General features: G+C 48.3%; 1 protein-coding gene across 1 annotated transcript in view; it reads right to left on the bottom strand.

Moving 5' to 3' along the window:
• EEF2K (eukaryotic elongation factor 2 kinase) overlaps nt 1–24,308 on the bottom strand; it is a 62,572-nt gene that overhangs the window by 21,693 nt on the left and 16,571 nt on the right. The window contains exons 3-8 of the mRNA XM_045875130.3: nt 10,385–10,485; nt 6,681–6,741; nt 4,649–4,686; nt 4,105–4,276; nt 560–709; nt 93–225 (exon numbers count right to left, since the gene is read on the bottom strand). Of these exons, the coding sequence (XP_045731086.1) occupies nt 93–225; nt 560–709; nt 4,105–4,276; nt 4,649–4,686; nt 6,681–6,741; nt 10,385–10,485 (655 nt within the window). The remainder of the gene's footprint in view (nt 1–92; nt 226–559; nt 710–4,104; nt 4,277–4,648; nt 4,687–6,680; nt 6,742–10,384; nt 10,486–24,308) is intronic.

The following is a 24,308-nucleotide window of genomic DNA, read 5'->3' as shown; positions in this document are numbered from 1 at the left end:
AGCTGGTCTCCCTGGGTATACGAAGAGCTGGGAGATTTGCAGGGCAGAGGGAGTGTGGTCTCCATGGAAACGAGCTGGCTTTCCCCACCTACCTAGGTTGCCATCTCCAAAGTCAGTGCCCTTCTCGGTGTGGATCTGCGGGTCAGTGTAGAGGTCGCCCACACCCTGGATGTCTACCACAATCAGCTGATGCCCGGAACGCTCAAATGTGAAGTGGCTGAAGGCCTGGGGGAGGGGCAGGGGGGAGACAGGAAGAGTAAGGTGACCGACCGCAAAAGACCAGGCTGTAGTCTGCATGGACACAGGTCAGCCACCACTGAGGGGCTGCAACACCCCAGCTCTGCCCACGGTGGGGCCTTTCCCTGCAAGGAGAGGTTGTAGAGGGGAAAGGGTAAAGGGAGGAACCCTGTTTAATCCTGCAGGGATGTTAGGTCTGCTCACAGAAGCTGGCTGGGTGGTCCCGTTTCAGAATCTACTTCAGGGGGGCTCCATGAGGCTTGAGGACCCTCTACGGGTGAGACCTCACACCCACAGGGACCCTCCCCTTCAGGGGCCTCACCTGTGGTGTCAGGCGCATGTTGTCATCACGAACAAAGCCTGAGTTGGAGTTGTACTTGATGTACTTGCCCTCGATATAGTGCTCCAGGTGGAAGAGAGGCTTGCCAGGTCTGTCCTTCAGCTCCACCACGCACATCTGCATGATGTCCACCTGGTGGGAGCGGAGCAGGTCAGGCAGGAGCCCGGCAGCACTCACCTCCGATGGCAGATCGGAGCAAAGGACTTAGGAGAAGCCAGCCTGCCCGGGCTCCCATCCTGGCTCCATCAGTTATCAGCTCTTTGCAGCTAAAACTGCCAACTGTCCCCAGAATCCACTCTCCCCTTTCCTTTTGAGAATGAAAACCCCTGTGATGGCCTAAATGCGTCTCCCCAAAACTCCTGTTAACATCCTAACCCTCAAAGGTGATGATATTAGGTGGGGCCTTTGGGGAGGGGATTAGTTCATGAGGGAGGAGCCCTCATGAATGGGATTAGTGCCCGGATAAAGCTGACCACACAGAGCTCCTTCTCTAGGTCCGCCATGTGAGGACACAGCAAGAAGACACCGACTAAGGAACCAGGGGAGGGACCTCACCAGAATGTGACCATGCCAGCACCTTGATTTTGGACTTCTCAGCCTCCAAAATTGTAAGCAATAGATTTCTGTTGTTTGTAAGTTGCCCAGTCCATGGTATTTTGTTAGAGCAGCCCAGAGGGACTAAGACAACCCCCATGTGAGTTCTAACAGGATGCACAGCCATCCAACAATGACATGGCTTGGCTTCCCTGGCGGCTAGGTGCAGCCATGTGACCAAGCCTGGCCAATGGGAAGTGAGCAGCAGTGACCATGGCAACCCAGCCTGCCCCCTCCTCCTCTGGCCAACCCCAGGCTGTAGAGCCGACATCTGCCAGTGAGGCCAACCTGGCACTCAGAGGAAGGCAGAGCAGCAAGACCGAAGGAACCAGGCTTCTGGATGCCTTAAGGAGGCGTGGCACCAGCCCACCGAGAACCGCCCCCCCCACCAAAGCAGGACAGTCAGATGAGAGAGAAAGAAACCATGTTGCGTTAGAACACGTTTATGGGTCTGTATGCTAAGCACCTTAGCCCGTGCCTTGCACTAATACACTGAATATGGACCAACTGTGCCTCAGTTTCCTCACCTGTGGAATGGGGAATCTCACATTTAGTGTGAGGATGAAATCTGGTGATACGTGAAAGAGTCCGTCAACATTTGCTGATGCTCATATTACTAGTAGACACAACTCTAGAGCAGTAGCCACCAGACTAGAAAGGGTGGTTCTCTCTCTGCAATGGGGAGTTATGGGGGAACTTAGACTCTCCTTGCTGAATTTTTTACCAAGCACATGTTTCATCTATACGCAGAGGGAAATGTGTAAGTCCTTTGAATGGTTTGTAAAGTGGGGCTGGCAAGACCTGAGATACTACCCACGGCACCCCATCCCCCTCAACAAGACCCACAATAGAAGGATCCAGGTCTGGGTTTCCCAAGGAAACAACCATCCAAGGAATTGTCTGGTGACCCAGCTGCAGAGGATGAAGAGGCCCCGAGCTGAGAACTGCCCCAAACGTGGCCTCAGTTCCAAGAACCCACCCAAGGGGAAGGAGCAGCTGGTTCTCAGAGGTTCCCACCCCCAAATACTGGCTCTATCCCTATAAGGAAACCTATGGCGGGGCCACCTGATTGGCCAATGGGCTCACTGGGAGAAAAGAAGCTGCAGGGGTGCAGCCAGCAAGGGATGACCAGCTCCTCCCCAAACAGGTACACTCCTTTCCCTTCATCAGTTCCACCAAGCACAGTAGTTACTGAGCACCCAGGCACTGTGATACAGAGTGACCAAGGCATAAAATCCCTGCTCCTGGCGGAGGGAGGCAACCAGAATATTAACTACAGGAACAAGACTCTTTTGGATGGCGCTAACTGCTCCAAGCAAAACAAACTAGAACTGGGGGCGCCTGGGTGGCTCAGTCGTTAAGCGTCTGCCTTCGGCTCAGGTCATGATCCCAGGGTCCTGGGATCGAGCCCTGCGTCGGGCTCCCTGCTCTGCGGGAAGCCTGCTTCTCCCTCTCCCACTCCCCCTGTTTGTGTTTCCGCTCTCACTATCTGTCAAATAAATAAATAAAATCTTAAAAAAAAAAGAAAAGAAACTAGAACTGACAGAATGACCTGACAGAGGACAGCAGTGGGAGGGCTCCTTCATTTAGGATGGCCTGGGGTGGCCTTGCTGAACAGGTGACATATGAGCTGAGACCTGAACTGTGAGAAGGAACTCATCATGCAAGGATGGGGCTGGGGTTGGGGCGGGGGGGAGGTGGGGAACGACAACAATGATACAGGCTGGGGGCACAGCCAGAGCAAAGGTCCTGAGGCAGGAACAAGCTTAGGGAGGAAGAGAAAGGAGGCCAGGATGATATGAAGCAAATTATTGAGGAGGTCATAGACCCCACGGGTGGGGACTGTAGCTTCTCGGGTCTACCCCAAGTGCACTTAATCAAGGGCCACGCAAACAAGAGGTGCTCGATAAATTCTGCTGGTTTCTTGGAGGTGCGGCTCTCCCGAGGCATCCAGGAGAGAGTATCATGTTATCGCGTAGGTGTTCAAAAAGTGGGAAAGCTGAGCTGTGAATCTGGGCAGGGCAGAGACACGGAGGGCTGTTTCTCAAATGCCCACAGGCAACAGGAAACTCTGCTTGGCCCGGGGTCACTAAACAACCTGGGGGCTCAACTGAAGGAGCCAACTGGGCAGGGGCCTGGAACGCCTGGCTTTGAGCCCTGGCTCCTTTCCTGCCTGTTGGGGCAGGTCACTTAACCCCTTTGAGCCTGGGGCTCCCCAGGGGCAGACACGCTATCCGTTCTCCCCTCCCTCTGCTTTTTCTGGGTGCCACCAATCTCAGTCTGCACAGTCTGGGGGAAGGACCCACATTGCTTCCTCTAAGGGTGAGCACAAGGCCCAAGGCCTGCCCAATCTGCATATTCCCTCCCCTGGCTGTTGTGATTGGCTCAGCAACAGGCACCTGACCTAATCAGAGCCAATGAAACCCAGTTCTGAGACTTTCATTGGAACCTCCGGGAAAACAGGTGTTGTCCTGCCACCAAGGTTTCTGAAAAGACAGGAAGTGAGCCTGCAGCTGCTTGCGGCCCACACGCCATCAACACCAAGGCTAGAGCTGGGGAAGATTTTCAACATCCTGTTTGGTCCTGGATCCAGCCGTACCTGTGGCCAGCGCTATTTCTCAGTTACATGAGGCAATAAATTCCTCTTTAGCGCGAAGCCCATTTGAGCACGTTTCTAACATTTGCAAACAAAAATCCTGACTAACAGATCCCATCTGTAAATGGGATCAAAACATTCTAACCTCAAACAACCTCAGAGCTCTGTTTTTAGGAATAAACGACTCTTTGCATATAGTGGATCGTGCTCAATAGATGACGGCTGTTACTAGCTGCTGTTAAGACCATGAAGGGGACCTGTGACTGGCGTCACTGTTGCCTTTGTGTCCAGTCTCCGTCCCTTGTGTGGGGAGGGGGCAGGGAGGGGTGCCACACACCTGCTTGGGGGGCTTGTGCCGATTATACTCCTCTCCCCAGAGCTTGGCCTCCATCTGTAGACGCACATCCTCAAAGTACACGTCCCTGTCCACGGACTCGATGTAGTGCTTTGCCACGTAGTTGGAGGCCCCCTTCCACTGCTGAGTGTGCAGGAAGTTGGAGAGCTTCTTCCTGGGGTGGAGGGGTAGATAGCAGAGGGCCTGCCTGGGCACTTGGGTCCACCAGGAACCCAGCCTGACCCACTGCATCCTTCAAAGAGCTGGGAAGAGGCTTAAGGGACACTGTTAAAGGTCTCTTAGCCCACATCTTTTGGCCTCCAACACCAGAGTGGAGGTTAGTGGGATACTCCATGTTCTCCCTGAGCCCATCCCCACAGGCAGGGCAAACGTGTGGTCTGATGGAGCCCAAACAGAGAGATGCTTGGCCTACAAGAAGCAGAGGCCGCTGTCTCGGTTTCTCGGCCAGAAATGTTGCAATGCCCCAGCTCTTAGGAGCCCCGGGGAGTCTGGGCAGGGCCCCTGAGAGCCAGACTAAGTCACTTACGTCCTGAAGCACTCCCTCATCGCTCCACGGCCGAAGGGCTGAAAGACACCATACAGAGGGTTATCAGGCCCCATGCCCCACCCAGAAGCAGTCCTGAGTCAGGAAGAGATTCTCCCCTTGGACATCACCCACCAAATGGGTGCCTGGACCTCATCTCAATCCTAAAATTCCTGAGACCTCCCTCCGTCACCCCAGCACTAAAGCCTGACCGAACTTTTAGCCTTGGAGGCTTTGGAATGACAAGATCACCCTCCCCCCACCCTGGCTGAGAAGAACCCCAAGGGGGTGGAGATGTTATGGGGGTAACCATGCATGTCAAAGAATGTTTTTGCAGCCCTGCTTTTCTGTTTCCTATAACAGAAAAAGAATGGAGGGGAGCTTGGGTGGCTCAGTCACTTAAGCTTCCGACTCTCGATTTCAGCTCAGGCCATGGTCTCAGGGTTGTGGGATCGAGCCCCATGTCTGGCTCTACACTCAACAGAGTCTGATTGTCCCTCTCCCACTGTCCCTCCCCACCCCTCTCTCTCCAATAAATAAATAAAATCTTAAAAAAAAAAAAAAGAAAAGAAAAGGAGTGGAAACAGCCTATATGTCCATCAACAGTATAATGGATAAATCAATCAGGTCTACTCACTCAATGGGATACTATACAGCAACGAGAATGAATATATTCTGTTGTTCTACTATTCTATATTATTCTATATATTACAGGGCTAGCAAAACCAAGTACGAATGTCACAGACAAAATGCTGAGCAGAAGAAGTCATACTCAAAAGAATACATACGGCACGCCTCCATTTATAGGAAGAACACGAATAGGTTAACTACTCCAAGGTGATAGATCCCGGGTTGGTACTTACCCCTGGGGGAACGGAGCAGTGACGGGGCGGGGGAGGGGGAGCTTCAGGGGGCCACTGGTTGTACGGAGAGTTCACTTTGTGAAACTCATCAAGCCATACCCTTTTCTTTTCTTTTTTTTAAAAATTTTTTTTTTAAAGATTTTATTTATTTATTCATGAGAGACAGAGAGAGAGAGAGAGAGAGGCAGAGGGAGAAGCAGGCTCCCAAGGAGTAGGGAGCCCGATGCGGGACTCGATCCCAGGACCCTGGGATCATGACCTGAGCCGAAGGCAGACGCTTAACCATCTGAGCCACCCAGGCGCCCCAAGCCATACCCTTTTCTGAGGGTGTGATACACGAAGAAAAAAAAAGTTTCGCACAACCACCCTCCCTCTGACAATGCAGGAAGTGCTCCATTTTCTAGTCTATTCCTTTTTTTCTCCCCCCCAAAAGGATGATTGCGAGCCACTGAATCCCTCTTATGGCTCAGGTTTAGGTGGTGACCTGCTATTTTTAAAAACCGATATACGCATTTACAGTCAACGGATTTTTGACAAGAGTGCCAAGGATCATCTTTTGATATATGATAAACATATAAAATGTCCAGAATAGGTAAGCCTACAGAGACAAGGGGTAAATTAGTGGTTGTTTAGGGCTGGGGGAGACGAGGGGATTGGGGATTGGCTGCTGGTGGGTAAGTACGGGGTTTCTTTTGGAGATGGTGAAATGTTCTGGAATCGATCATGGTGATGGTTGCACAACTCTGTGACTATACCAAAAACCACCAAACCCATACGCCTCAAACAGGTATGTTGTATGGTGTATGAATTACATCTCAATAAAACTAGGGCACCTGGGTGGCTCAGTCGGTTGAGCCTCTGTCTTTGGCTCAGGTCATGATCCCAGGATCCTGGGATCAAGTCCCGCACTGGGCTCCCTCCTGCTCAGTGGGGCGTCTGCTTCTCCCTCCGCCCCTCCCCCCTGCTCGTGATCTCTCTCATGCTTTCTCTCTCTCAAATTAAAAAAAAAAAAAAAACTATTATAAAAAATAAAATAAATACACAATAATATAAACATAACGCCCCAAAGTTAAAACAATTAAGTGAGTGTGAAGGGGAGGGAACAGGGACAGAAGTCTGCTCAAGAAGAATCCGCACTCAGCCCTGTCCCCACAGGGCTGTGGATGGCTCACCTGCGACGCCATCTTGATCAGAACTTCATCTTCCAGCCACTCCCCGGTGACAGCATTGTACCTGCAGAGAAGCCACCCCAGGGCACAGCATCTGTAACATGATCCTCTCACCCAGTGGCTAAAAGTGGAAGCCTTTTCCTGGCTTCCTGCTGCCCTTGGGATCAAGACCACTTTACCCACAGGCCCAGCTGACCTCCTGGGTTGGGTCTGTGGACGCTCTCCCTCCCCTCCCAGGCACCCCCCCCCCCCCCCACTGGACTGTAACTCCACAAACCAGGCCCATGTCTGTCTTCTTCACTGCAGAGCCTGGTGCATGTGGAAGCTTAACACACGCATGTTGGATGAACGACTGAATAAATAAATATCCTTATTTTAACCAGTCTTCACAACAAATGGCGTGTCCCAGGTCAGGAGACGGCAGTGCCCTCGATCTTGCCGGGCACCTGTGTGAGGCCCAGCACAAGTAGCTGGGCTTGTGTCCTGGTGCAGGAAGGGGTAGGGGAGGCCCTGCCTCTGAGTCCAGCCGAGGAAGGGCCTGCTGGAGGACACCCAAGGCAGAGTGAGACAGAGAACGTTCTAGAACATTTCCATCTCTCCTTTCTCAGAAATCTTCCCAGAGCAAATCTGGCCCTAGACCTGGCCTCAAACAGATTTGCCTGGTAGAGAGAGCTCCTCAGCTCAGTAAATCCCTAAATTCTAAAACCTCCCCTAGGGCTGAGGTGTTCTTAGTGTTAGCAGAGGCCTCCATGGCCTACCCTTCGGCGGGATGGACTCCAGACGGCTCCCAGCTCGGTGAGAACAGGCTTCTCAGAGCCTGAAACCTCTATGTGGAAAGACAAGCAGAGGCCTGGCAGGTAACCTCCCCCAGGCCGGGGGCAGGGATGCCGGCCAGAGCTGCAACTCGCCCGCAACCAGCCCATAACAAGTCCGGTGTTCAATATATAACAGCAACGATTATTATTATTACTATGTAAAGACCAAGGTAAAGGAAAAGAGTCTACCCTCACTTCCAAATAAGACTGAAAGCTGAGAGGCACCTTGAGGTCGAGGGACAGGGGAGATATGGGACGTCAGATGGATCTTATTTGTCCTTCAAAACCACTGACCCCATACGGGTCAGAGTTGCTCCACGTCACTGAGCCTTCACTATCTGCAGGGCGTTTAAACAGATCTCTTCAATTAACCTTTGCAGCAGCTCTGTGAGACTGGTACAATTACGGTGCCCACTTTCCAGCTGGGGAAACTGAGGCTCAGAGAGGTGAGTAACTTGCCCGAGAGCCAGGATGCAGACCCAGGTCAGTTGCAACCAGAGCCTTGCTCCTAGCCAGCCTGGGTACCATCCATGTGAATGGGAAATCTGTCTCAACAAAGGGGCGGCCTGCACCACCAGAAACAGAGGAGGAAGACTTCCGGTTTAGAAATTTTCTGGTGATTCTAGCCATGGAAGTCTGAGCTCTCTCTGCCAGCAGCCGCTTCAGTTAGGAAATAGTTTGGCTTGGTCCCTGGACCCCACAGAGCCGGCTCAGCATGGGGGGGCGTCTGCCTCCCCAGGGGCTTCCCTGGGTCGCCTAGTGTCCTCAGCCTGCAGGCCATGTGTCACCAACCAGTCACCATGCTGGCCTTAGAGGCAGGGAGGAAGAGAGTCCATACCCTGCCCTATAAGGGGTCCCCTTAGCTGCTAGCACGGCCCCCAGGGCCTGCTAGGATGTGGGCCTCCAGCGGTGGGGAGGGGGTGCATGCCACGCTCTGAGCCATTTCCTCACAGGCAGGAGCAGGGACACGTGCAGAAAAGGTGTAGAAAGCTACACCTTTTCTGCCTGCCTAGCATCTGGTCTCTCTTCTTTCAATAACAGCACCCCGATTTCCCTTTGGGGAACCACCATGCTCCATTCTCAGAATATGTGGACTGGGTGGAAGTGATGCCCAGCATCTTCTGGCTTGGGGTATGTGATCCAGACATGGCCAATCAAAGCAAAGCTCCCTGGCACCTGACTGGTTCCGAGAGGGGCATATAACCGAAGCCAGACCAATGATATTCCGTTATGGAACTTTTGTTTAAAACTATTTGAGGGCGCCTGGGTGGCTCAGATGGTTGGGCGTCTGCCTTCGGCTCAGGTCATGATCCCAGGGTCCTGGGATCGAGTCCCACATCGGGCTCCCTGCTCCTTGGGAGCCCGCTTCTCCCTCTGCCTCTCTCTCTCTGTCTCTCATGAATAAATAAATAAAAATCTTTAAAAAAAAAAAAATAAAAAATAAAAAAAATAAAACTATTTGAGAAGGAGGGCGCCTGGGTGGCTCAGTTGGTTGGGCGACTGCCTTCGGCTCAGGTCATGATCCTGGAGTCCCTGGATCGAGTCCCGCATCGGGCTCCCTGCTCGGCGGGGAGTCTGCTTCTCCCTCTCCCGCTCCTCCCTCTTGTGCTCTCTCTCTCTCTCTCTCTGACTCTCTCTCTCAAATAAATAAAACCTAAAAAAAAAAAAAAAAAGAATTAAAAAAAAAAAACTATTTGAGAAGGAAAAGACCCTCTTCTATTGGGTGAAATGAAATGTGGGGCTCTCAGGGGCATCTGTGCCACTGATACAAGAGAGTCTAATCTGAGGTCAAAGCCCAAAGTGTCCTTGGAGCATCTAGAACCAGCCGTACCTGAAGCCCACACATGTAAGTGAAACATTCGCTTCTATGCTTAACACTGTGAATTGGGTTTCTGTCACCTGCATTTGAAACAGAGTTCTGACTAATTGAAAGACACTGAACTGAGAGTCAGAAAGTTAGCTTATTAACTACCCGGGTAACCCTGGGCAAACCTCTATCTCCCCTGGGGCAATTATGGGACCTCAGGGTGTTGGCTTAGAGGATGCAGACTGGAGAGGTCTACAGAGGTCACAGGACAGGGGGATGGACTCCAGGATAGGTCCAAGAGCCCTCTAATATTATGCACAAAATTAGACATATGTGTGCAACTTTCTGGGATGGCCCTCATCAGACTCTCAAGAGTGGCCCCTAATACTTGACATGATTCCTACTTCAGGCTTTTTTAACGAATACACACACTTAGAGGCTTCAAACGGTGCTTGTCACATGGATTCAATACACAAGCGCTTCATCATAGTTATCCTCGGTGGTGGTATTCTGTGGTTTTTGCTATATTCTCGTTCTTCTTAAACCCCCTAAAATAACTCCTCCCCCTCTATCTTTTCAAATAGGAACTCTAGACGCTCATAGTTCCATTTTGTGAATCTTCCTGGGGCCAAGGCATCAAAAAGCTCACATGCTATCTCCAGGTGTTCTCTCTCCCTTTGGTGGCAACTGTAGGGGCCACGTGGTGAGACAGTGGAACCACAAGATGGGAGAAGCCTGGATCCCTGAGTGGCCCCCAAGGGTCCCTGAGCTCTCACCCAACTTCACTCAAGTGAGAAGAACACCATTGCTGCACTGAGCTGCTGCAGTATTTGTTACTGCAGCATGGTTCAGCCCTGCGTGACGAATAGGTACGTTAGAGGACCGCCCTGAGGAGTCAAGGAGATCTTGCGCAGCGCCTGAGGCATGCATAGATGCTCAAATGTTGGCAGATACTATTATTATTCCCTTCTCCTTGACCTCCACAGGTACTTAGGCCTCACTGATTATGAGCAGAAACAGGACCCATACCCCCAAGGACTCCTTGAGACCTGGGGCCATACGGCACCCCCAGACAACCTGCCGACCTGTGACGCGTGGCACATTCCGTGGCTATATCCTCCAGGTGGAACTCAGCCCAGGGGTCAGGCATGTGTTTGGCCTTCTCGATTGCATGCTTCCAAGCTTCCTGCAAAAGGCAAAGGGAAATGTTAGACCAGGGTCTGTGGGGTAGTGCTGCCCCCAGCCTCCTCCTGCCCTGTGATTTCCCACGTGTCTCCCAGCTCTGGGGAGGAAGACAACGTCAGTGAGAGAGAAATACTCCCATCAATTATCATTTCAGAAACAAAGTTCCCCAAAGACCCTTTTTGTTCTCACATGGGCACAGCCTTCCCGTGGGCAGAAGTGACATATCTTAACTATGAAACCAAAGAAACGTAATACACATAAGAAAGCATATTTTATTTTATTTTTTTTTAAGATTTTATTTATTTATTTGACAGAGAGAGACACAGAGAGAGAGGGAACACAAGCAGGGGGAGAGGGAGAAGCAGGCTTCCTGCTGAGCAGGGAGCCCGATGTGGGGCTCGATCCCAGGACCCTGGGATCATGACCTGAGCCAAAGGCAGATGCTTAACAACTGAGCCACCCAGGCACCCAGGAAAGCATATTTTAAAGATTCATTTATTTTGTGGAGGTTGGGGCAGAGGGAGAGGGAGAGAATCTCAAGCAGACTCCCAGCTCTGTAGGGGAGCCCAACTCCTGGCTCCATCCCAGGACCCTGAGATCATGACCCGTGCTGAAACCAAGAGTTGGATGCTTAACCGACTGAGCCACCTGGGCACCCCCAGACTGGCAAACATTTTAATGACTGTTCATAACTAGTGCTGGCTGGGATGTGGGGAAACAGGTGCTCTCCCATAGGGTCAATGGGTCTAAACCTCCTCCAAAGGCAACCTGGCAATGTACTGAGATAAAAAATGTGAATTCCTGTATTCTGACCCAGAAATTTTACATCTAGAAACGTATGCTAGAGAAATACACGAATCTGCAAACATATATATAGAAGAGGCATCGTTGTGTGCAAAACTGAATTCAACCCAAATGCCCATCTATGGAGACTGGTTGAATATATTTTGATTATATCCGTTTAAAATGCTAAGGAGCTCTTCCAAAAGACTGCGCTTACTCTATTAGTGGGAATTCTGGACCCTATCCGAGCCAACATCACCTTTTTGTAAATATTGTATAAATCATAAATATGCCCAATTTTATTGCCCTAAATGAAAATCATAGACAACACAACCTTCCTAAACTCAGAATATCTCCAACCGTGCCAAAGATATTATTGTCTTTACGTTAACAGAGCCCTAAATTCTCGGCTCAGAGATTAGGAACAGATTCTCATGAGACATTCCAAGGTCCTGGGGACGCAGGAATATTCATCGTGCAGAACTGCCTTGCCCATTTCAGGCTTTTAGCATCCATGCCCTCTACCTTCTCAATGCCTTAGTGCCCCTGCATCATTGTGGGGACCAAAAATAGCCCCCCAAACTTTCAAAACCTATTGAGAACCAGGGCTTTTGGGTACTCACTGGGAAAGATGACCAAGGCATGTTACGGAGATTAGGCTGATTCTCAACAGTATCATCACCCAACCCCATTTCTTGTTTTTAAAAGCTCATTTTATTGCTTTTATAATCCCAAGGTGGAATCTGTCCCTGTCCCCTCCCAACACTCCTCCACCCACACTGAGTCACAAGCTCTTCCTGCTCTTTTCCTAAAGAACTCGAACCTCTGCCCTGTAGCCTCTTGCAGGATCAGTGAGGCCAAAACTCCTTTCCAGGCCAGAGGCCTGAGCCACGGGGAGGTGGCTGGATGGGGGCGCTGAACACTGGGGGTGGCAGGCCCGCAGCAATTCCAGACCTCCTCACACGCCATCGGGATCCCTCAGCCACCAGGACTAGCTCTGCAGGAGCCCAGCTTCCCAAGCGTGCCCCCGGCTGGAGCCTCAGCCTCACAGCTGGGATCCTGCTCAGAGGAGAAAAGGCAGAGCAACTGAGCTTTCTGAGAAACACACACACACGCGCACACACGGTTCACACAGGCTAGGGCTTCCTCACTGGGGCTTGGATTCCAATCTCTGAGAAGCCCAAAAATAAAGCCCAGAATTTCTTTCTTCCAATGTGGAAGCGAATTCACGCTTAATGAAAACATTCAGAAAAGAGAGAAGACAAAATTCAAATCCGCCACCCCCCCCCCCCCACCCAGAGCAAGGATCGTCAATGCTTTGGACTTGTTCTTTTCCAGATCCTTCCTGTGCGTTATTTGTATGACTGGAATCACATTATAAAAACAATTCACAGTCTTTTGGGAGAGTGGGCCCATGGGGCTTGGTACTTTAAATATAGTGATCTTGATTATTTTCCTGACTCCAAATGTATGATCTGCTTACTGTAAAAAACAGCGAACACTACAGAATGTGAAGTAGAAAGTGAAAGTACTTTCTGACTCATTGCTCTGAAAACCACAGCTTACGGCTGATGGAGAGTCTCTGTAAATTTGTTCCTCTGCATTTGTTAACACACAGGAATATAGCATCAGGCTGGGTTGATGCGTTCTGCTCTGCACCTTACTTTTCTCCACTTAACACGGGGCCTTGGATGTCCTTCCTTGTCATATGTACAGCCAGGCTGGGTTGACCCCATTTTCCTTCTGCAGTTGTAAGACATACAATTGTATAAATGTACCTTAAGGTATTCTCTAACCTCGGTTGATGGATATTTGGATTCTCTCCAATAATCCCTAGTACAGGCAGTTCTGAAGTGAACACCCTCGTATATAAACCCTTATGCAACTGTGCGAGATCTTGGTAGGACATATTTCTTGGAAGTGTAATTGCTGGATCACATTTAAAAGGTACAAATTTGGAGTGCTCCTCCAAAAAATTTCTCCTAAATGACACTCCAAGGGGCAGAGAACACATGACTTAAATATTTTTTTATTTTAGTTTTTTTAAAGATATTTTTCTTTGAGAGAGAGAGAGCTCGCTTGCATGCACAAGGCGGGGGAGGGGCAGAGGGAGAGAATCTTCAAGCAGACTCCCCACTGAGTGGAGTCCCAACACGGGGCTGGATCCCACGACCCAACAGATCATGACCTGAGCCAAAACCAAGAGTCCGATGCTCAACCGACTGAACCACCCAGGTGCCCCCCCTCACTTACATTTTTAAACACAAACATGACATCATGATTTACAAGTCAGCTGGAACACCTAACTCACTACTGACGTCACCGTTCACCTGTGGTTCTCCACAGTTAGACTTTGAGCTTGTCACCAATTTTTCCCTGTTATAAATAACCGGGCCACCGACATGTTTATAACTAAAACAGTTCCTGAAGCTCCGTACTTAAAAAAATAAAAAGTACCACTGTCTCCTCTCCTACTCCAGCAGCCGTGAACAGCAGAGACAGACTCTGACCCCAGCCTGTCCGGGGACCTGCAGTGTTCTGAGCCTGCTGGGGGCGACGGACATGTGGCTCTCCCACTGCACTCTCAACCAGTGACTCAAACACTCCCTGACTCCCCCCCCCCCCATTCAGTGAGGAGTATCAACAGAAACTGCCTCCTGGCCGGAGGCTGTGCTCCACCTGAAAAAAAAAAATCAAGGAAAAAAGTATTTCCGAATTTGAGGGCGTGTTATTTCACAGGATCAAAATTAGCTTTTTGCCAAACCCAGAAAAGAATCGTGCCACGCCTTGTTGGCAATGGATGGGTTTAATGCAACGGACTTTTCTTTTAAAGCACAATATAAAAGGTCCTGGACGAAGATTCGTTCCCTGCACTCTGGTTCCCGCCCACAGCTGACTAACTGTGCGAACCTCCATTTCCTTGTTTACAAAAGACAATGAAGAATGTTTTGACTATTAGTGGCCAAACTTTTCTCCTGCCCCCACATCTGGGCTAGACGCATTCTCTCCCCCCGCCCCAAGAAATAGGGGCTCACTGAGATAACATGCTCATTACAGCTCAACAACCCTGAAATGAGCTGCAAATCACTGGTGTACTGTTTTACCCATCAGGTTAAGAAAAACAGGTGTTTACACAGGCCTGAGAAGTATGGTGACTAACATAACATAGTAAAATAAAATTTAAAAAATATGTATCAAAAAAAAAAAAAAGAAGTGGGTCCTCTCCGACACTGAGGGGAGGGAAAGCAGGTTCTGTGACCTCTGACAGCCTTCTGGAGGTACTTTCACTGCCTTGTGACCCGGCCATCCTGATCACCTCCCCAGGTGTGCACAGGTGAATGGCCCAAGGATGGGTCTGTGCTTATAATGCTATATAACGCTCGGGCACTGCCAAAAACCTGCCTGTTCACAGGGAGAAGATTCTATACACTTGGTATAGCAGTATGAAGCCATTAAGAAGATCAAGATGTGGGGCGCCTGGGTAGCTCAGCTGGTTAAATGCCCAACTCTTGGTTTCAGCTTGGGTCATGATCTCAGGATCATGGGATGGAGCCCTGCATCAGGCTCGGTGCTCGACATGGGGTCTGCTTGGGATTCTCGGCCTCTCCCTCTGACCCTCCCCCCACTTGCATGCACTCTCTCTCTCTAAAATAAGTAATATCTTAAAAAAAAAAAAGATCAAGGTGAGGTGTGTTCGAGACACCTGGGTGGCTCAGTCAATTAAGCATCTGACTCTTGATATCTGCTCAGGTCTCGATCTCAGGGCTGTGAGTTCAAGCCCCACACTGGGCTCCACGCTTGGATTGGAGCCTACTTGAAAAAATCAAGGTGTTGGGCCACCTGGCTGGCTCAGTCGGAAAAGCAAGTGATTCTTCATCTTGGAGGTCATGAATTCAAGCCCCACATTGGGTACAGAGATTACTAAAATAAATAAATAAATAAAAAAGATCAAGGTATTGAATGGGCAATCTCTAAGACTTATTGTTTAGGGGGAAAAAGCAAATTGGTGAATAATGTAAACAGTATGACACCATTTACTGGTGGAGGAAACCCACAAATCAGCACTATGGATTTCTAAGGATGAGTGTCTGTACACATACACATAAGTGTATCTTTACGTATGAGCACATGAAAGAGGTCTGAAAAGTGCTTTATCCCAAATTAATATAAAATGGCTATCTCTGGGAATAGAAGGAGGATAAGAGGTTGGTCAAAGAGACTTCAGCTTTATGTTGTGTGTGTGTTTTTACTATGAGAAGATTAACATATTGAATAGCCTTCAGGTAATACACGGGTAAGTCAAAGTTAAAAAAGATCACTGGGTTTAGGTGATTCTTAAGACCCTGCTAGCTCTAATGTTCTCTAGTTCTAAAGATCTGAAAAAAATAAATAAATAAAATAAAATAGGGGTGCCTGGGTGGCTCAGTCCATTAAGCATCTGCCTCTGGCTCAGGTCATGATCTCGGGGTCCTGGGATCGAGCCCCTCCTTGGGCTCTGCACTCAGTGGGGAGTCTGATTCTCCCTCTCCCTCTGCCCCGCTCATGCTCTAATAAATAAATAAAATGTTTTAAAAAACTAAGATAAAATAAAATAAAGATCCAAACTCAGTTGTTGGTGTGCTATCCTACACAGAATGGGGGGGCCCAGTGGGGGTCCCTAAAAAGGAAAACATAACCCTGACTAGAGCATGGAAAAATCTTTGGTTTTTCAAAGCCTGAGAGCACAAAATAAAAATAAATACATAAATATATAATAATAATAATAACAACAACAAATTTCCTGGAATATGCCAGCAGTAAAGCCGGATATTCGGGTAATGTGTTTGCAATTTCTTTGGCACATAGGATGTTATTGCTGTTGGTGCTGTTCTTACATCACTATTCTTATTACCACCAACACAGCAATCAAGGCCTCCGATCTTACATGAGGAAGCATCCGGAGGCTGCCTAAGTCCTCCCTGAAACATCAACTATTATTCTCCCTGTGGATGTTATACAATGTTTTTTCCTATGATCTTTTCCACAGATTCTAAGAAACTGCAGCTCTATGTCAGCCTGACTTGCCCCTCCTGGCTGATAGCAAGGGTTAATCTATAACCAAGGACACATAAAAGCAGCAGGGAGAATTGGGGAAGCATGCTTGCTTGTTTCCTCCTTCACTAGCGAAGAGGATCGCATGCATTTAGAGGTTTCGTGCAATTTCCATGAAACTCGGCATTGTCTATGGCAGCAAAAAACCTGGAAACTGCCTAAGTATCCCACAAGAGGAAATGCTTACAGCAACTGCACTGTATCCATACGATGGGCTGCCAGGGAGCCATTAAGAAAAAAGATGAACTAGATCCACATTTACTAATATGGAAAGATATGCACCATCTCTTGTTTGCCAAGAAAAACTGGTTACTGAAGAGCATATATACATGATCTTATTATTGTAATAAAAATCTCTATTTAGTCAAGTCTATATTTATAGTGAAATACAGAAAAGACTAAAATACACACTAAGACCTCAATAGCAATTATATCTACACTCTCACCGTTTTCTGCCAGGAACATGGAGTACTTTTATAAGCAATCAAACAAATGATTGCCAAAGAAATACAGCTAAAAGTTCTAAAGAAATCTCTGTCAAAAGGAGCAGTTGTTGCAGGTCTCCCGTGACTAGTGGGATTCAGAGCCAGGGCTAGAGAGGAAAGGATGGAAATAATAACCAGCAAAGCTGGGGCGCCTGGGTGGCTCAGTTGGTTAAGCGTCTGCCTTCGGCTCAGGTCACAATCCCAGGGTCCTGGGATCGAGCCCTGCATTGGGCTCCCTGCTCAGCGGGGAGTCTGTTTCTCCCTCTCCCTCTGCCCCTCCACCCACTTGTGTGTGTGCTCTCTCTCTCTCTCTCAAATAAGTAAATAAAATCTTTTTTTAAAAGATTTTATTTATTTATTTATGGGAGACACACAGAGAGAGAGGCAGAGGCAGAGGGAGAACCAGGCTCCCCAAGGATCATGACCTGAGCCGAAGGCAGATGCTCACCCATCTGAGCCACCCAGGCACCCAGTAAATAAAATCTTAAAAAAAAAAAAAAACCAGCAAAGCAATAACATTCCCTAGGGTGGCATCATGCCCTTGCCTCCTGGAAGCCCCTGCCCAGACAGAATCCCAGCCTGCATGCACCTCACAGCAACCGTGTTGAAGCATAGACGGGCAGGTAGGACAGCTCCCCAGTCCACTGAGGAGGTGCCTGAGGCTTGAGAGCAAGGAGGAAACTTGCCTATAGACCTGCAGCAACCAGGAACCAGCAGACCCAGAACTCAGACCAAGCCCGTCGAGCCCCAGTTCCCCACTCTTTTGCAAAAGAGAAGTTCTATAAAAAAAAAAAAAAAAGCAAAAAAAAAAAAAGAGAGAGAGAGAGAAAGAAGTTTGAGAACCAAACTGAATATGACCATATGACCTAGCAATGTACTCCCAAGTATCTACCCAAGAGAAATGAACACATGTCCACACGATTTGTGTAGCATTATTTGCAAAAAGCCAAAGGGAAGAAACAACCCAATGTGGGTCAACGGGGGCGCCTTGGTGGCTCAGTCAGTTAAGTGTCTGCCTTTGGCTCAGGTCATGATCCCAGGATCCTAGGATCGAGTCCGGCATTGGGCTTCTTGCTCAGCGGGGAGTCTGCTTCCGCCCTCTGCCTGCCACTCTCCCTGCCTGTGCTCTCTCTCTCTCAAATAAATAAAATCTTTAAAAATAAATAAAATCTTGGGGCGCCTGGGTGGCTCAGCCGTTAGGCGTCTGCCTTCGGCTCAGGTCATGATCCCAGAGTCCTGGGATCGAGCCCCACATCGGGCTCCCTGCTCTGCGGGAAGTCTGCTTCTCCCTCTCCCACTCCCCCTGCTTGTGTTCCCTCTCTCACTGTGTCTCTCTCTGTCAAATAAATAAATAAAATCTTAAAAAAAAAAAAAAAAAAAAAACCTCCTTTCTTAAAAAAAATAAAATAAAATAAAAATAAATAAAATCTTTTAAAAAAATGTGGTACATCCATGCAATGGGGTAGTATTCAGCAATGACAACTGAGCACAGACACATGCTTCTACATGGATGAACCTCGAAAACATTGCACTAAGTGAAAGAAGCCACACACAAAAGACCCCATGTTATATAATCCGATTTCTATGCAATGTCCAGAACAGGCAAACCCACAGAGATTGAAAGTAGATTAGTGGCTGCCAGGGGCTGGGTGGACTGGGGATCCTGAGGGGCTATGGCTAAGAGATGTGCGGTTTCTTTTTAGGGCTAAGGAAAATGGGCTAAAATTGATTGCGGTGATATGGATGCATAATTGTATAAATATACTTAAAGCTGCTGCAATGGACATTTCAAATGGGTAAATTGTATGTTATTGAATTATAATGCAACGAAGCTGATAAAAAACAAAGTAAAATTAAATTGGGGCCCCTTGTACCCCAGTACATTTCCACAAAGGATTTGAGCATTTGAGCACCTGCACAGATTTCAGAGAGAGGAGTCCCTGCAGTTGGGTTTGCATCTCCCCAGCCCCCTTCTGTTTTTCAGACACAGGTCACTGGGTGGCCAGCATGACCCTCATTTTCCTTCATCTGCCCAGCAGGTCCTCATCTTGCTGGACGTCCAAAGCTTTCTGGATTGCTAGATGCCTAAGCTTCCCTGCCTGATTCTGCATTCCCAAAGCAGTGGGCAGAGCCCCAAAATGTTCATCACCTCTGGGTATGCACAGAGCTTCCTGTGGTCACTGGGCAGGGACAGAAGCCCAATTCTGCCAGGGGGGTTTCCTGGGGCTCAGGGTGGGCAGGGATGTCTCTCTTCCCAGTGAGTCATCACCAGACTCTAGCATTTCCGTCTCATTCTGGGGTAATCGCTGTCCTTTGACCCAGCTGTTCGAGCCACCCTTGGTGGGCTGAAAATACAAGTGTAATCACCAAAGTCTTCCGACAAGGGCGTGGGGAGCAGGCTGGGCAGGCAATGCCCAGCCGAGTTCTAAACGTATTGCTCCAGTCATTCCACCCCCGGGGATTTAACCTGGCAGGTGCGCCCACTAACAGGCACAAGGACATACGGACAGAGATGCTTTTGGAAGAGCTGTTCGTGGTAGCAAAAGGCTGGAAATGACCTTCATACCCATCCATGAGGGACTGGCTCAATACATTATGGGGCTTCCAGACATGATATTCAGCCGTCAAGAAACAACAACAAAATAAGCTGCCACATGCTGTAGTCACGAAGAGCATCGAGTGATTCGGATGTCAGAGCCTCAGGTTTACTATCTACGCCCTTCCTCACAGGACTTCTGTACAGATCAAATGAGTGAAATGTGCAGAGCGGTGCCTGCTCTTCCCACGGTGGCTCTTACGTAAGTTCTAGCTGATGTCGGCTCATCTGTGCCAATACGGGAAGACAGCTCCAGGAGTGCAAAACAGGTTTGCAGTCAACTAACACTTCCATACGAAAGGGGAGGGTCCTAGACATGTACGTGCTTATACACGCAGAGAAGGTAGCAATCCAGAAGGACATCCCCCAGGGAAGCAGGGATCAGCAGTGCGAGGCTTACTTATCACTCTACCTTGGATACAGTTTGAATTCTTTTTACCTTGTATACATATTTATTTACGTATTAGGAAATATATGTGTATCTTAAAGATTTTTTTTTTTTTTTGACACAGAGAAAGAGACAGCTAGAGAGTGAACACAGGCAGGGGGAGTGGGAGAGGGAGAAGCAGGCTCCCGGCTGAGCAGGGAGCCTGATGTGGGGCTCAATCCCAGGACCCTGGGATCATGACCTGAGCCGGAGGCAGACGCTTAACGACTGAGCCACCCAGGCACCCCAGGAAATATATGTGTATTTTAAAGTTTGCTTAGATATACATATAAGGAGATTTATTACAGCACTGTTAGTAAAGGAAAAAAAATGGGGGAACAATGGAAGTGTCCCCCAAAGAGGGAGGCTAGCTCAAGAAATCCATGTACATCATATGATGGAATACAAGTCACTCCAAAAATAAAAGAGGCGAGGGGCACTTGGGTGGCTCAGTTGGTTAAGCACCTGACTCATGATCTCAGGGTCAAGAGATCAAACTTCACGTCAGGCTCCACACTCAGTGCAGAGTCGGCTTGGGATTCTCTCCCTCTCCCTCTGCCCCTCCCCCTCCCCCTGCCCCTCCCCTAAATAAATTTTAAAAAAAAGAAAGAAAAAGAGATGAAAATAAATAAATAAATAAATAAAGGTAAAAGAGGTGATCTATATGTGCTGATATGGAATGATCCCCAAGATACTCCCAGACCAGGAAAACAATTTTTAAAAATAAAATTTCCCACTTTATTTTTTTAAAAAGATTTTATTTATTTATTTGAGAGACAGAAAGAGAGCACAGGCAGGGGGAGCGGCAGGCAGAGGGAGAGGGAGGAGCAGGCTCCTCGCTGAGCAGGGAGCCCGACACAGGACTCAATTCCAGGACCCCAAGATCATGACCTGAGCTGAAGGCAGACACTTAACCAACTGAGCCATCCAGGCATCCCAAATTTCCCACTTCATTAAAAAATTAAAAGCATATATATGCTCATTCTAGACAATGGAGAAACAACAGAGCATAAGAAGGGAATGCAATCGCTCTAGATCCTGTCCAAAGACAATCCCTGTTGGTGCGCTAATATACTTCCTCCCAGGCTTTTGGTGTGTTTGTGCATGCGCGTGCACGCACACACGCACGTGCATGCACGTGTGAGTGTTTTGCAAAGCTGTAACTGTACTCTATATTCTGCTTTTTGAATTTAGCTCCAGAGACGAAACACTTTCCCACATTATGGCAAATTCTATAAACATCCTTGCTTGGCTACCTGATGTTCTATCAAGACGGAGGCCCCCTGGATGACTCCACCACCATCCCCCGGGGAACTAGGCGGAAGGCCCTGGCCTTGACAGTGACAGAACTGGACTGTTCACACTACATGCCCCGTACCTGCCAGGGTGGTGCCTCTTTGGAGGCCATTTTGCTTGAACAACCCAGGTTGCCATGTCGACAGTAAACAAAAAACATGTTCGCTTTGCAGAGCGCCAGGAGGAGTGAGGTTTGGAAAACTGAGCTGCTATCCCCCTCCGAAGCTGCCTTGGGCAACATGAACCCCACAGAGCCTGCTTTCGGTTACCTAGGACGGTGGGCAACCAAGAGGTACATCTGGTCTATAACTGGTCATTCGACCAAGTTCGGGGAATGGGAAGTGCAATCAGACAGTCCCCAGCCTTTCAGGAAGCGGCTGACTCAGACAGAGGATGACAGATGCATGCAGAGGTCTGCTCTGAGCCCCTGGGATGCACAAGAGATAGCTGGGCAGGGTGTCTTAAAACCACATCCCGAGGGGGCCAGAACAATCACTTGAACAGACCAGACCGAGACACCAAGTTTAAAGAGGTTTCAGGCAGAGGCGTGAAAAGGGAAACCTATTCCAGGAACAGGGAGAGGTGTGGGGTGAACAGAGCCCAGGAGGGTCCCTGGGGACCAGGAGTGCACCCATCCTCAGTGACGATTTTGAACTATGCCTTGTAGAAATTTTAAGGAGGGGCGATTTATTGATTTGTTTGTTTGGGAGAGGGGAGGTTACCTGGCTGTTTTGCTTTATTTTTCTTCCTAAAGTCTTTTTCTGCGCACAAGTAATACATAGGTGTAGTTTAAAAGTCCCGGATGTTTAAAAATAGGTAGAATGTAGATAAAGTCCCCCATAACGGCACCCTCTCCCCCAGAGAGAATCACTATTAACTATTGTGTACAAATTCCTCCATACAAGTTTTTGCTATGTAAATACTAAGACGTGTATATTTTTTTGATAAATGTGGGACTGTATTGTATTTCAACTTGCTTTCTTAACAGTATATAAAAATAAAAATAGCTACCATTTTTTATTCTAATTATGTCCATACTGTCCTTATGGCTTTTCTTTTCTTTTTTTAAATTTATTTATTTGACAGAGAGAGAGAGACTGCGAGAGAGGGAACACAAGCAGGGGGAGAGGGAGAGGGAGAAGCAGGCTTCCTGCTGAGCAGGGCTTGATCCCAGGACCCTGAGATCATGACCTGAGCCGAAGGCAGACACCTAACGACTGAGCCACCCAGGCGCCCCTGTCCTTATGGCTTTTCATGGGATCTTCCCCCCAAATGTGTACACACACACACACACACACACATCTTGGCACTGTTTTCAAGTCAAATCACATAGAAACATCATCTTTGTTTTAATGTAAATACAGTATTCTCTTAGGACCATGGTTTAAAATTTAAATAAGCCCCTCTTAAAGAGAGGAAAAAAATGAAACAAGACAAAACCAGAGAGGGGACAACCATAAGAGACTCTTAATCTCAGGAAACAAACTGAGCGTTGCTGGAGTGGAGGGGGGTGGGAGGGATGGGGTGGCTGGGTGATGGACACTGGGGAGGGTATGTGCTATGGTGAGCACTGTGAATTGTGTAAGACTGATGAATCACAGACCTATACCCCTGAAACAAGTAATACATTGTGTGTTAATAAAAAAAAAAAAAAATATATATATATATATATCTCTTTCAAAAATAAATAAATAAATAAATAAATAAGCCCCTCTTGATGGACATTTGAGTTCTTTCCATTTTTTCTTTATTACAAACAATACTGCAGAGTCCCGCTGTGTAGACTGAGGCAGAGGAGAACAAAGGACAGGTAAAGAGAGACAGAGAGAGACAGTCCTGCTGCCTTCTGGTTCCTAGACCTGTCCCCTGAGAGACCAGACGTTCTTTCTCCCCCTGGGTCCCAAGAAATAAATACCCTTCTTCCCTGGAGCTGGGGTGAGCTAGCTTCTGTTTCATGAGCCCTGGGCCCTCCAGCCCCCATTGGCACCCAGATTCCCTCACACCACGTACAGGATGCCTCAGGGATCCGCGTCTCCTCAAGCCGCCCTGACCCACAGTGAACACAGGGGCGCCAGGCTGCTCCCAGCCCTTGCCACGCTGCCCTCCCCAGGGCCGGGCGTGAGTCTCAGAGGCTGGCTGAGGACACGAAAGCGAGACAAGCCGCCACCTGATCCTGCAGGGGCCTCCCAACCTCACAGCGGACCCACAGGGCTGTTTCTGGAGCTGCCTGCCCCCCAGAGATTTAATCTAGAACTCTGGCTCTGACAGGAAGAAAATACCCAACTGTCCAAGAACTAGAATTATTAATTTTCTAAAAACAGATGAATTCTGAAGTTAGGGAAGAGTGACTCCAATTCCCAATCCCAAAGTGGTAACGTGCATTTTGCTTACAGTACCAACAGATATCTTCTGTTGGTGGGCATCAAATTAAATAAGGATAACGTTACTGCATTTAAAATTTTTTTCAAGACGCCTGTCTGGCCCAGTTGGAAGAGCACATGACACTTGATCTTGGGGTTATGAGTTTGAGCCCCATGTTGGGCATAGAGATTACTACTAACTAAATAAATGAAATTTTTTTCATCACCAGTTATGATTCAAAAGCCCAATAATGTTCATCTTTCCCCCCTCCTTTATACCAGCTTTACCGTAGTATGAATACAAATCCCTAACAAAGTAAGTACCCTTTTCTTCAATTCAGAAGGATGCCCAACTCCAAGAAGTGTTGTTTTTTTTTTTAATTGTTTTAATTAAGATTTTAATTTTAGGGCACCTGGGTGGCTCAGTTGGTTAAGCGATTGCCTTCAGCTCAGGTCATGATCCTGGAGTCCCTGGATCAAGTCCCGCATCGGGCTCCCTGCTCGGCAGGGAGTCTGCTTCACCCTCTGACCCTATCCCCTCTCATGTGTTCTCTCTCTCTCATTCTCTCTCTCTCAAATAAATAAAATCTTAAAAAAAAAAGATTTTAATTTTAATTCCAGTTTACATACAGTGTTATATTAAGGCAGGGGCTTTTTTGATCACACCCAACATGAAGAACTACATTTTACATCACGTCCCTGGACCCACAGACACATACATCAGGGGTGAAATGCAAGTATTTACATGATTAGAGCCTGGCCCTCATCCACCAACTGGGTCACCAC

The sequence above is a fragment of the Mirounga angustirostris genome, unplaced genomic scaffold (assembly GCF_029215605.1).
Source record: "Mirounga angustirostris isolate CCGP_5_RB_7025 unplaced genomic scaffold, mMirAng1.0.hap1 SCAF_5, whole genome shotgun sequence".
Taxonomy (NCBI): Eukaryota; Metazoa; Chordata; class Mammalia; order Carnivora; family Phocidae; genus Mirounga; species Mirounga angustirostris.
The sequence above is the reverse complement of the archived record's forward strand: the minus strand, read 5'-3'. Positions and strand labels throughout refer to the sequence as shown.